At 39.6% G+C, this 13,178-nt stretch overlaps 1 protein-coding gene across 1 annotated transcript in view; it reads left to right on the top strand.

Annotated features, from left to right (window-relative positions):
- The window catches only part of frem1b (Fras1 related extracellular matrix 1b), a 255,156-nt gene that overhangs the window by 95,233 nt on the left and 146,745 nt on the right, over positions 1-13,178 (top strand). Inside the window, exons 10-12 of the mRNA XM_041208368.1 lie at positions 3,759-3,901; positions 9,202-9,398; positions 10,586-10,676. Coding sequence (XP_041064302.1) covers positions 3,759-3,901; positions 9,202-9,398; positions 10,586-10,676 — 431 coding nt within the window. The remainder of the gene's footprint in view (positions 1-3,758; positions 3,902-9,201; positions 9,399-10,585; positions 10,677-13,178) is intronic.

Here is a 13,178-nt window from a genome sequence, read left to right as displayed (position 1 = left end):
AGAGGGCGGACAGTCGGGCAGGACAACCCCCTCAATCGCCTGCTGCCTGAACCTGTTGATAACCAGCTTGGCCAGGCCCAGGAGCAGGTTCATGAGGAGACACTCCTTCTGCTGTTATATATAGATGCACAGCTGAATCCCCATTTAATGCTCATCTCTTGAATACAATTAAACACTCAATTAATATACAGTTGACATTGGTTGGCACAGAAGCTTGCGACAAACCCATCCAGGCATTCTCTGTCTTCATGAGACCTTCCAACAGTGCCTTCAGAAACACTGTGCCACCACTCCTGAACAGCTTAGTTGCAATTCATTCCAACAGTCTGCCAGCCAATCATCACATTCATACATTGATTATACCATTCAGCTAAAGGTTACTTCCAGGACGAATGGGAGAATGGATCAAAGTGGAGGCTAGGCAAATGAGGAGTTCAAACAAAGTGTTTCATTAATTGAAATAAACATCAGCATAATTCCATTAACCTTGATATGCACACCCAAGTGAATCGCCTTGTGCAACTATTAAATCTTTCTCAATCACTTCCTCTCACTCCTACATGGTGCAGCCCCTATGGCATCAGGAGAGCTGGAGGCAGGCTGCTCATTCCCCTGCAAGTGCCTGTGGTGGACCTCTGATTCTGGAGCCAGTAAGGGCCCTGCTAAAGACTGCCTCACATGCACCTGTGTAGGGGTAGACTTGGGTGGCTCTCCCTGGGGTGGGGGCAGGGGTGAGAATTGGGAGCAGCTGGAAGCGGATCTCCACAGCCATATTTTCTTTCTCCATGTTCCCTCTCATAGCCCACCTGCACTTCCCATCATGCAAGAGCTGGGGAGCTCTTGGTTGGAGCTCTTGAGGCATTTGCATGTCAGTGATTGTTCCACAGGGATCAGGCTGGGACCACTGCTGTTGACAATTTTTCCTACTCATTTAACCTATCTATATCACTTTGGAGAATCTTTGTATGATCCTCACAACTTGCTTTCCTACCCATCTTTGTATCATCAGCAAATCTGGCCCTTCATCCAAGTTATTAGCATAGATTGTAAATAGTTGAAACTCCAGCACTGATCCCTGTGGCATTTCACTAGTTACAGTTTGCCAACTTGAAAATGATCCATTTATCCCAACTCTCTGTTTCTTGTTTATTAACCATTGGCAATGGCGGGACATGGATTTTTGAAAGGGAAATCGTGTTTGACTAATTTATTAGAGTTCTTTGAGAAAGTAACAATCAAGGGTGAATAAAGGGAAACGTATTGAAGGTGTACTTAGAATTTCAAAAGACTTTCAATAAGGTGCCACATCAAAGGTTACATCACAAAATAAGAGCTCATGGTATAGGTGGTAATCTATTAACATGAATAGAGGATTAGTTAGCTAACAGGAAACAGAGAATAGGGATATTGGGCCATTTTCAGATTGGCAAGCTGTAACCAGTGGAGTGCCACGTGGATCAGTGCTGGGGACTCAACTTCTTATGATTTTAATTAATGACATGTACCAAGGGACCGAATATATGGTAGCTAAATTTGCTAGTCACACAAATATAGGTAGGAATGGAAGTTGCCAAGAGTCTGCAAAGGGACTTAGATGGGTTAAGTGAGTGGACAAAAATTTTGCAGATGGAGTATAATGTAGGAAAATGTGAACTTGTCCGCTTTGGCAGGAAGAATAGAAAAGCAGCATATTATGTAAATGGAGAAAGACTGCAGAACTCTATAGTACAGAATGATTGGGTTTCCTGGTACATGAATCACAAATAGTTAGTATGCAGGTGCAGCAAGTGATTGGGAAGGCAAATGGAATGCGGGTGTTTATCGCAAGTGGATTGAGTATAAAAGTAGGGAAGTGTTTCTAAGATGTATAGAGCCTTAGTGAGACTGCATCTGGGCCAAGATATTTAGGTCGGCGAGCGGGGGGCAGGGCCCGCTTGCCGACGCATAGAATGATGCGAGATGACGTCAGACGGAACTCCTGAGGTCAGCAGGGGCACAGCCGAATCAGCTGTGCGACTGCCGACCTGTCAATGACCTATTGAGGCCATTTAAAGAGTAATTAAGCACATTAATGGACCTGCCCGTCCAACCTTAAAGTTGGCAGGCAGGCTGGGAGCCCTGGCAGGCTTCAGAAAAAGCATGAAACCTCATCCACTGGCGGGATGAGGTTTCAAGAGGGTTTTTAAAAATTTAATAAACATTTGATTAAAAGTGATGGACATGTCCCAACTCATGTAACAGTATCACATGAGGCTACATGTCAGGGAAGTTTTATTTTTACCCCTTCACCATTTTTAAATTTGGTGCCGTTCTCCCTGAGGCAGCACTTAGCCTCAGGGAGAGGAATGCGCTCTTTTGCGCGCATGCACGGAAGAGCACACTCTCGGCTGAGGGAATTCCCCCCCCACCCGCACAGGGAGCACATAGCGCTTCCTGGTGGACGTCATGATAGGCGGGTCTTAATTGGCCCGCCCGCGTAAAATGGCGGGGGTGCCCCCGATTGGGGACGCAGATTGGAGGCACGCCTGGTCCTGCACTTCCCCCCCAATGGTTTTAGTCTCCTTACTTAAAAAAGGATATAATTGCATTAGAAGCTGTTAAAAGAACCTGACTGTTCCTGGGATGAAAGGGTTATCTTATGAAGAAATATTGAGATGGCTAGGCTTTTTACCCATTCGAGTTTAGAGGATTGAGAGGTGATCTTATTAAAATGTATGTGATCTGGAGGGGATTTGACATGGTGGATGCTGATGTGACACTTCCCCTTGTGGGGGAGTCTAGAACCAGGGGGCACAGTTTAAAAATTAGGAGTCTCCCATTTAAGACTGGGATGAAGGATAATTTTTTTCTCTCAGAGAGTTGTTGGTTTTTAGAATTCTCTTCCACACAGAAACATCAATATTTTTATGGATCAGAAGATCAAAACAATATTTTTTTGGGAGCTTGATTTTGCCAAGAAAAGAGGGGTGGGCACTATGAAAGATTACTTCTTCACAATGTGTGCAGCAAAATTATAAATATATATGTAAAGAATGTATTTAATATTTTCTTATCAGTAGTAAAGGGAAGCTTAATAAAATTGACACTGGTTTTCATTCCACAGGACAGTATGGTTCACCTTGAATGGAATAAGTTCTGTATCCCCAGATGCCCAATACAATTTTAAAATTCAATATGCCTTATTATGTAGGCTAGATTATGAACCTATGTTTCCAGCATGCACATCAAAAGGTCAAGAAAGGAAATCAATAAGACCTGTGGGATTTTCAATCTACCTCTGCACCAAATTTCTCATGTGGTTTTTGCACCTCCATGCCAATTGCACAGGCTTGTAAAATCTACCCTTAATTTTATTTTCCTTTTACTTTGTGCAGAAGCTGCCCATTTTTTGGAATAGTGGATCCAATACCACTGGAATTATTGAGAGATTAGATGCAACAGAGATCTAATTTCAGAATTACTCCACAGCTCCTCAGACTAAAAGCATGAAATAAATATTGGAAAGGAAAAAAGCCAGACTGTCATTCTTTATTTTCAATCCTCTACAGTTCATTTGAATTAGATGAGGTTTACTATTACTGGCAAATACTTCTAGTAACTATCTCCATCTGTCCAGAAAAGCCTAAAGTAATATAAAATAAAAATACTTACACACTGAACACGTTTACATGTTTTCCTCCATATAACATTGTTTAATCTGTTATTTTCATGCAGGAACTAATATGTCTTTTAGCATTTCACTTATTTTATTTCTATAGGTCATCCTGTGACTACTTTTCTGCAACGGGATTTATTCCATGGTCTGATTTATTATCATCATTTTGGAGGCGAGATTTTTGAGGATTCATTTGAGTTCAACCTGTCAGATAGCCATGAGCCTCCCAATCTTTCGGACCCCCAGGCAAGCTGTTACTGATTTACTCAACATTACTTTTCAAAAGGAAACTGTAGGACTTTTTATAGAGCATCTGAGGATTTAGATGATATTAACAACTCTCTTCCTCATTCTAAGCACAAAGAGTTTAAAAAGTGCAAAAAACAGATAATAATGTATGTGCAGTTGTTGGTGCCAAATTATATCCAGACAAATGATTAAGTAAACTGAAAAAATAGTGCTGAGTCTTGGTCATCAAGAGTGTAGTCAATATTATAGGACTGGTTCTGCAGCTTATGCTCCCATTGAGCATGGTTTTACACTGCGAGTGGAGTGCCACAGAAATGGCTTCTTTGGGTCAGTAACATTGTTCCAGTCAGAGATTCAGAAACTGAATTTCTTTGTCCTCCCCTCCATCTGTCCATAAGCAGAGATGGTTTTTGAGTGAATTTTAAAGTAGGCCGTGGCATGTTTCCCTAAACCCTCAATTTGTGTGATCCAATTTAATAATCACTCACAGCAAACTCACATTATGATTAACTCAAAAGTTTAGTTTATTCACATTCAGAGCTGGGCAGGGGGAGCGTTCGCTACCTCACACACATACATACATATACGATAAGGGGGATGGAAAAGAGAAAGATTTACAACTATGGGCAACAATGTTAAAAGGACCTCAGAAATGAATATTTTTTCACGTGATTTACAAAGTCTGAGAAGCCAAAGTCCAGAGGTTGTCTCCTTCGTGGCAGAGTTCAGTTCAGATGCATTCCTGGTTTGAGACAGCAACACGAAAATCCTTGAAACGAATGACACTGTAGCATGATGGACTTTTTGTGCTTAGACCACTTGGCAGGTGATGATCAGAAACTTTTAAAATCAATCAGGCTCCAAGAGATGGGGCTGCTTGGTCAGTTGGGAGCTGCTGGAGTTCTTTCCAGATGGTGTTAAATGAACATCTGAGCTGTGAAACTAGAAATGGAGTATTAAAATGATCCAAAAGGCTAGAGGCATAAGAGCCATGTGAGGTAATTGCAGCCTCGCAAGCGGTTTCTGTTCTCCTGGCCAAAATCCATTGTTTGCCTTAGGAGTGAAATGGTGGCTCTTAACACTTTTTCAGGTACAACGAGTTTCGATATCTCTGTCTTTGCTATTGCCCCAGCTAGGGGAGTCAGTTTTTCTGTTAGTCGTCTAGTTTCATGATTATAATATGTCCTTACAATAGGATATGAGATGCCACAAGAATGAGAGTATAACTCTTCTGTCCCTGTGGTCTCTGTTGCAACCTTCCAGAACAGATGGCTTATCTTGTTAGCCATGTGACCTGTAGCAGCCACTTTGTGGTTCAGCAGAAGTCCATTTTAAAATAGCCAAAAAGAATAGTTTTGATGCATACAGTTTTGATCCCTTTTCATGTCTTATTGACATTATAGACATGGTGAAATAACTGTTTCTATTTCGAAAGAAATTGTAAGCATACTTATTACTTTTTGCGCCTTTCCTCTAGACAATTTTTCAGGTTTCATGCCTCAGATCATTGCTACTGTGAGCCTTTGCTCCCTGTCATCCAGTGTGGTTTTACCTACCCAGTGTTTAGATCATTTGTTGTGTGGCCAAAGATCAAACAGAAAAGCCTATTCCAGTTATACCACTTGCCTTCACTTGATCATCCTTGATTTCATAAGGCAGTTGAATAAAGGCTTCACCAGCTTGTGGCTTAGGTTTAAAACTACAAAACACGTTTCCTAAACAGTAAAAGGTTAGCTGACAGGAGCCATGGCACTTTGGTAGACTTGCAGTTGATATGCTTTTAACTAACACTTGTAAGGAAGAAAACAACAATCATGTTGGCGTTGCTGCAATACAGTGTAAACTATACCAGGCACAAAAGGGGATTAATTTCAATTTTGCATCCAGGCTGTAATCTGGATGATCAGATCATCTGTCCATTGTAGAACTCATCTGATTGTCATTCCACTGATTTTAATGGAGTGCAAATTGTGTGTGTTTACTGCCATTAAGCAAAGCAGAAAATTATCTCCAACATTCTTGTATATTAACTGCCATGGACTCCTTTTCCCATCTATTTACCTGTCAAAGATGGCTTTAGATTTCAACAAGGCGAGCTGAGAAGTACTGGCCAGGATTTTCCCCTCTGCGATTTGGGGTGGGGCCCGCTTGCTGAGAGGAAAATGACATGGGATGACATCGGGAGGAAACCCCGACTCCATCCCAGTCCATTTAAATCTTCAGGAAGGCGGGCGGACAGCGAAATCAGCTGTCCGCCCGCCGACCTGTCAATGGCCAATTAAGGCCATTGACAGGCTAATTAACCTTGTTAAAGACCCTACCGCTCAAGCTTAAGGCTGGCGGGCAGGTCAGGAGCCCCAGCGGGCTCCAGATTATTCATGAAACTTCATCCACTGGCGAGATGAAGTTTCATGTCCGTTTTTAAAAAAATTAGTAAACTTTGTGTTTCTTATTAACATGTCCCATCTCGTGTGATATTGTTACATGAGGGGGACATGTTAATAATTTTAATATTTCTCTATTTTTGACTTTTCCTACCTGTCAATAAACTTCCTGAGACAGCACTTTGCCTCAGGGAGCAGTGCGCTCTTTTGCACTCATTCGCGTGAAAGAGCGCACTTTGACACTTGGGGATTCCCTCCCCCCCGCACAGGAAGTGCATAGTGCTTCCTGTTGGGCAGGCCACTGGGTGGGCCTTAATTGGCCTGCCCACTCAAAATGGCCAATGGGGCCCGCCCACCCACCAAGGGCAAAATTCTGCCCACTTTCTGAAAAATTTTAATTTAAATATATGCCTCAAATTCTGAAAGAATTGTCAATCAAACATATATCCAATTAAAACCCACAAGGTTCTTGTATTTGAACTAAACAATTAGCCCTTCCATAGATGCCTGTTTGAACATATCAATATTCTGCAGCAAATGCATTAAAGCAAGTTAAACTATTTTCTATGAATGAAGCTGGTTTTTAATCTGATAGAAAGAAATAAGGCAATTCCATGAGAAAATGCTTCATTTAAAATGCTTTAATGTTTTGCTAGAGTGAACGAACATGGGAATATTGTTCAAGATAGACACTAAGAAAACTGACCGAAGAGGTTATTTTGGAGTGAAAATCTGAAAAGTTTAGGTGGTGACTAGTGGGTTGGAGCAAAAGCAAATACACTTAGAATCATGTTAAATTTTAATCACAGAACCTCAAAGGAACTAATTTTGGCCAAGTTTATACAGTTCATTAAAGAACATCTACACTTTGCCATTATAATATGTATCTATTGCATGAATTTAGTTCCTACTTTCTCAATACAAATGTCAACCAATAACATCATCTTTAAGATATTAACTATTTGCAAATACTGATTGACCTCCTGGATATTTCTAAAACTAATAACTATGTTAGACTTTATAAAGGATAGGATTACAAAGCTTTTTCCCCATATGGTCACTTGTGAATTTTAAACAAAGTATTATCCATTGTTTTTCAATGACTATGGGCTGAATTTGCCCTTCCCATTGGGGTGGGGCTGGGCAGGAGGCTGGCAATATTATTGTGGGCAAGACATTGGGAGGGGAGCCCAACATCTTCCCTCCGCCATGGCATATTGCCAGCAGTGGGCAACTCAACGGCCACTGGGTGGTCAATTGAACCACATAAGAGCCTAATTAAGGGCCACTTGCTGCCTCCAAGGGATTCCAAATTGGCCTGACTCCCCATTACACACTGTCTTTAAGGCAACAGTGCAAAATAGATTTTAGATTTAAAACAAAGCAAGTTAACACAGTACCCACTTGACAGCGGAATTCCAAATAGTTTTTCTCCAACTTCAGTTATTTTACATATCCAACTTATGCACAAATGGCTGGAGGCTTCTTGAGGGCTGTTTCATGAACTGCTGTTAAATCTTACATGGCCTTCTCTCATATAGCCTTTTATTCTCCTTTATATATGTTTCTCTCTTTTTAATATGTAAATTCTATTGTTCCATATATCTTTGAAACTGTATCTTCCTCATAACATAAAAAAAACTTTCATGTTGCCAATATTGTCAGTAACCTTTAGGAAAAATAAACATGCTCCTTAGCCTTGCTTATCTGGCTACTTGTAAACAGACCAACATCCCTTTGAAATACAATAATCCCTTCATTTATCTAAAAATCCCTTCACACATTACATGCTAAGCCAGCATCCATGTTTACTCATTAGGATGTCAAACGCATTTCTATAACTGGCTTCTTTTGATGATTTAAAGCTTGCAGTCTACTTGATTCCAAATATAATTAAATCACACCGACAGACCCAGCTATAATCACACCCATAAACCTACTTCACAATAAACCAGAAAAATATTATGAAAATTATTATACTTTCATCACACGCTGAAGTCACTGTGCTCAGTCAACTGCTTCAATTTCGCTATATAGGTTGTGGTTGACTCTCCTGGGGCCCTTACTGTGGAATTAAACTTAAACTCTGCATTATTATGGATGGCTTTGGCTGGATATGCATTTTCATGAGGTCCACTAATTCATTAAAGGACTTAGAATTGGACACATTTGGGCCTGTCAGGCTGCGGATGAGATTGTATGTCTTGCTAGCACATACACTCAAAAGAATTGCTTTCTGCTTCTCCTCTGGTAATTTCGTTTGCTATGAAATAAAAACCAAGGCCCTCTACATACTGGCTCTAGTTTTCCATAGTTGTGTTGAAAGGATCGATTCTGCCAAAGAGTGGCATGACTGATGAATATTCTTTCCTTTTTCCTTAAGATTTGATGTAATCACATTAAAAAGACAAGGTTCCATCCAACCTTTTTGTCTTACCCTAAGGAAGAAAGCCAAGTTTTCCTTGGTTTTTAAGCTTAGGTTATCCATTTTCATTACAACCTGTTATTGTTCTGCACTACTGATACATGACTCCAATTTAAAAGAATACATAGATCACTGTCTAAGAGCAAACCTTTCAATTTTTTCAATATCCACCTGGTTTGGAGTGTCTCCTACTTTTAAGGATACTTACCCCAGATTTCAGTTTACACCATTGAATCTGGTACCATATCCAAATGGCTGCTACGTTGTAACTGCAGTGAAAAGTGGAGTTTATTTAAAGGTTTAAACAATGTAATTTAAATTGCAATCAGCAGGTTCACACTTCAGTGATATGAAAAAATAATGAGTATCTTCCTTTCAGCAGTCTTTTAGAAATAATTCTGTTTATCTATCAGGTGCCTTTGTCTTTTGTTTTATTATTATTCAGTCACATAGCAAAGTCAATCCTTCACAGTTGTCTTATTTTCCAGATAACAATGATTCATGTAACTCCAGTGAAGGACCAGATGCCCAAAGAAGTTGAAGATACCACACGTTACTTGGTAGCAAAAGAAACAGAAATTAAGGACATCACTAAGAATCATCTGCACTTCACAGACACAGAATCCCCAGAGAATGAGCTGATGTACATAATCACTAAACCCTGTTTCTTCCCAACAAACCAGAGGTACAGTGTTCATTTTTTTTGATTTAGTTATTATATCCTTATCAATATATTTAAAGCTAATATATTTAAATATTTCTGCTAATATGAATTCCTCTATTTTCATATCCTCATGACCACATTTTTTGACTTCAATAGAATTGAATACTTTCTCTTTGCTTCTCTGAGACATCATTGTTGCATCTAACAATGATAAAGATAATTATGGACTGATCTATAGCCTACCATCCAATATATATTCCTAATGTCTTTGTGGTTCAGCTGATGTTAACTTTTGTTACTGCTTTGAACTGTCAGGTATTTATTCACTTTACAATAATGTAGTGATCTTGTTGAGGATGGAGGAGCTCATATTGGTAGATATATTTAAATACAAAGCACTAGCACTTCATCTACAAGAGTTTTGGCATTAGTAAAATTCCTCCAGGTGTTTAAATATGTTCATTAGTAAGAGTTCCTCTAGTCTTATATCATTGTGACCAAATCTTTTGAATTCATTAGAATCCAATACTTCGGTCTAGTGCTCATCTGGTGATTAGTCAATGCAGAAAACTGTGCTTATAGTAGAATCAGTTCTAGATTTTCATCTACTTACTCAAAGTCAGACCCCAAGGGCTTTTCATAAAACTTACATGTATTTTTCTTGTTCTTAATTTGTGCCAGTGATTATGAATCACACTAGAGCTTCCAACCTGACCTCATTCCTACAAGTATCCAATTTGTTTATTTTCTTGCCAGCCACTTGAAAGCCCTTGATTAATGTTAGGAACATTATGGATAAAAATCTGAAAAATAAGATGTCAAAAGCATTATGCATAGTTTTGCTACCTTTTCCAAGTTCCTATCTGGTGATGTGATGGGACGAGACGGTTGGCCCATGACTTGAACTCTAAGCTTTGCATTACTGTGTGAATGGTGTAAATGCCTTGGAATCCTTATTAATGGCTCCATATCACATGGGACAAAAGCTGAATAATAGACGTATTGTAAAATTGAATTTTTCTGTCTGATATACATTTCAGAAATTTTTGGAGAGGTAATCTTAAAATCCAGACTGTCTGATTGAAAATTAGACAGTTGTCACCTCAGCATTAATAATAAGTAGATTTAAGGAAATGTACTTTCTTATAAAGAATGTCAAGATTGCTTAGCTTATTCCATGTTGTTGTCTTGATTTCCCCTCATTGCAGAATGTATGATGCAGGCAAGATAATTTTCACAGACAGTACTAAGAATATGAAAAAGGATCCTTCTGTCCCCATGCTGAAATCATTTACACAGGTAAGATGCTGAATAACATTGTGAGAGGCTGCTATATTTTAAATTAATATAACTCATGCAAAATTACACCAAATATTTGACTGTAATTTTCAATAGGATTGAGTACAAGTACCAAATACAGCACACTTTCAAATGATTCTTCTACCTATCACAAAAGACTTTATTCACCAGATTTTTTCAATGTATCAAATAAAACTAAAAGTAAATAAATAATAACTGTTGCTGAAAAAAGATACATTTCACCTTGCATTCACCAGGACAATTCATAAGAATGTCAAATATAAAGGGAACAATAATTTATATTTTTGAGAAGAGAGTGCTGATTGGTTGGCAAGTGGACTCTGATTGGTAGAGGCATTGTCATGGAGAATGAACCAGTTGATGGTGACTGACAGTTAACTGTCAAGCATTGTTTGAAAATTTAAAGTAGGCAGCTTAACTCTGATTGGTCAAGGCATTGCCCTGAGGAACGGACCAGCGAATGGCTGGCACTTATTTTGTTTAGCTGAAACAGGCACAATGTGTGTACATTTTCTTTCTGTCAGCAAGGAACAGGGCCCTGTGTATTAATATATGTAGCTTCCAGTACACACAAATACGCCACACTGCACGCCTGACTGACTATCTTAAATTGTTTGCCAGCATAACTATTTGCACACTGAGGATTATTTAGCAAATGTTGTTCAATCACAAAATCACATTGAATGTTGGACACTGTGTTTTGAGTTTTGCAAGCATGGGCTGGCTGGGTATGGTCTGTACCCTGAAAATTGTGAACAGCGGCTGGGACATGCTACTTTATATGATCCACCAGTCTTTGGAACATACAGACTGCATATCTAGCATCACACTGCCACTGGAATTCATATACCACATCACTGTCATAGACAGAATGTCTTTTTGACGGCAGCATCCTGAATACCAGTCATGGCTGCTACTGCATAGTAACAGTGTGAAAAAGCTAGCTTCACCTGTTGCTCAGAATTTTGAGATACCTTTCTTTTCCAGGGTAATCTGCGGCAGACTGGGCTCTCTTCAGGGCCCGAAAGTAATGGCCTTAGGCTTGTTCATGAGTTTACAATATACAGCATGAAATGATCTGATCAGGCCAGCCATTATCCTGCAGGATGCCTTTGATGTGCCCTATTTCGGCCAATCAAAGTCTATTTGCCAACTAATCAGCACTCTCTTCGCACATGGCATAAGTTGTTGTTCCCTTTACATTTGGTATTCTTACGAATTGTCCTGATGAGTACAAGACAAAAAGCTTTGACAAAAAATGTCACTTTGTTCAGCAATACTCAAGTTCTGTACTACCAAACAACTAAGTAATAAATAGAAAAAGCATTAGCCAAAATGGGGCTCAAGGCAATGACTCTGGGATTAAGAGCCCTATTAAATACCAAATGAGCTAGCCAGGCTATGGAGGAATTGGGATTTATGTAACACTGACTCTCCTGCCACTGACTGGAAAGGCACCAAGGTCATTTGCGCATGTGTCGGTGGCTATTGTACAGGTTGAGCACACATGCGTAACCATTCCTTCACAGGCACTTTGTGCCTAATCAAGAGACCTGGCTTTGGGGATGGGTGTGCGCTGAAAGCCACCACCCCTGTCCTTTCATCTGACTTCCCCTCCCTTCCTCACCAGCAACCCTCTCTATCCTGCCCTCACTCAATTGTGTCCTGGGATCTAGAGTCGATTCTGGGGCTGGGTCTCAGAGAATTACTGACAGCAGTCACTTTTCCCAGTGGTGCTACCTGCAGTGGAGAGCTGCTAGCCTCTGAATGGCCACAACTGTCAGCACCCAGAAGGAAAAAACAGTAGAAACTGGGAAATAAGAATACTGGCCCAAAGTGGTCTTGTATACCTTAAAATGGAACACCAGAAAAAACTGGGAAATAAGAGTACTGGTCCGAACTGCTTTTTCCTTCTGGGAAGCGGGATTTCTGCCCTTGGGGGTTCCTTAATTGCATGGGAGGCACGATGCTGGCCAGTTAAGTGCCTGACAGGCACTTAGTTGCATCATGCCTTCCCCTTGAAAGCAATGCAGGGTTCACATCAGTTTGCCACCAGACAGGGGATACCTGCATTGCTGCAACAAAATCCAGCCCAATATAAAATAAATAAAGCATTTTTGGCTAAGAATTAACTGAGTATTGGCTGTTTTAATTTTGACATAATACATAAGGAGATAAAAAAATCATATTCAACTACAGAAAATGGTCATACTTAGTTCATTTTATTACACTGTTACAATAATTTGCTTATTTGTCTAAACTACAAGTATGTAAGGAACAAATGCAATCATTCTGTTTAATTTTTCAAATATGAGAATCTGAACTTCCAAAGAGTGTTAATCTAGTAAATTTACTTCTGTGGTTGATGAGGAAAGATTAAGAAATCGTAACTTCAATAAATGACGATGAATTATAACGTGGCACAACATTTGTAAATTATTTACTATACTCTATTATATAAGAAGCTAACAAAGTCTAACA

Source organism: Carcharodon carcharias, chromosome 16 (genome assembly GCF_017639515.1).
Source record: "Carcharodon carcharias isolate sCarCar2 chromosome 16, sCarCar2.pri, whole genome shotgun sequence".
Taxonomy (NCBI): Eukaryota; Metazoa; Chordata; class Chondrichthyes; order Lamniformes; family Lamnidae; genus Carcharodon; species Carcharodon carcharias.
This window is presented reverse-complemented; position numbering and strand designations above follow the sequence as displayed.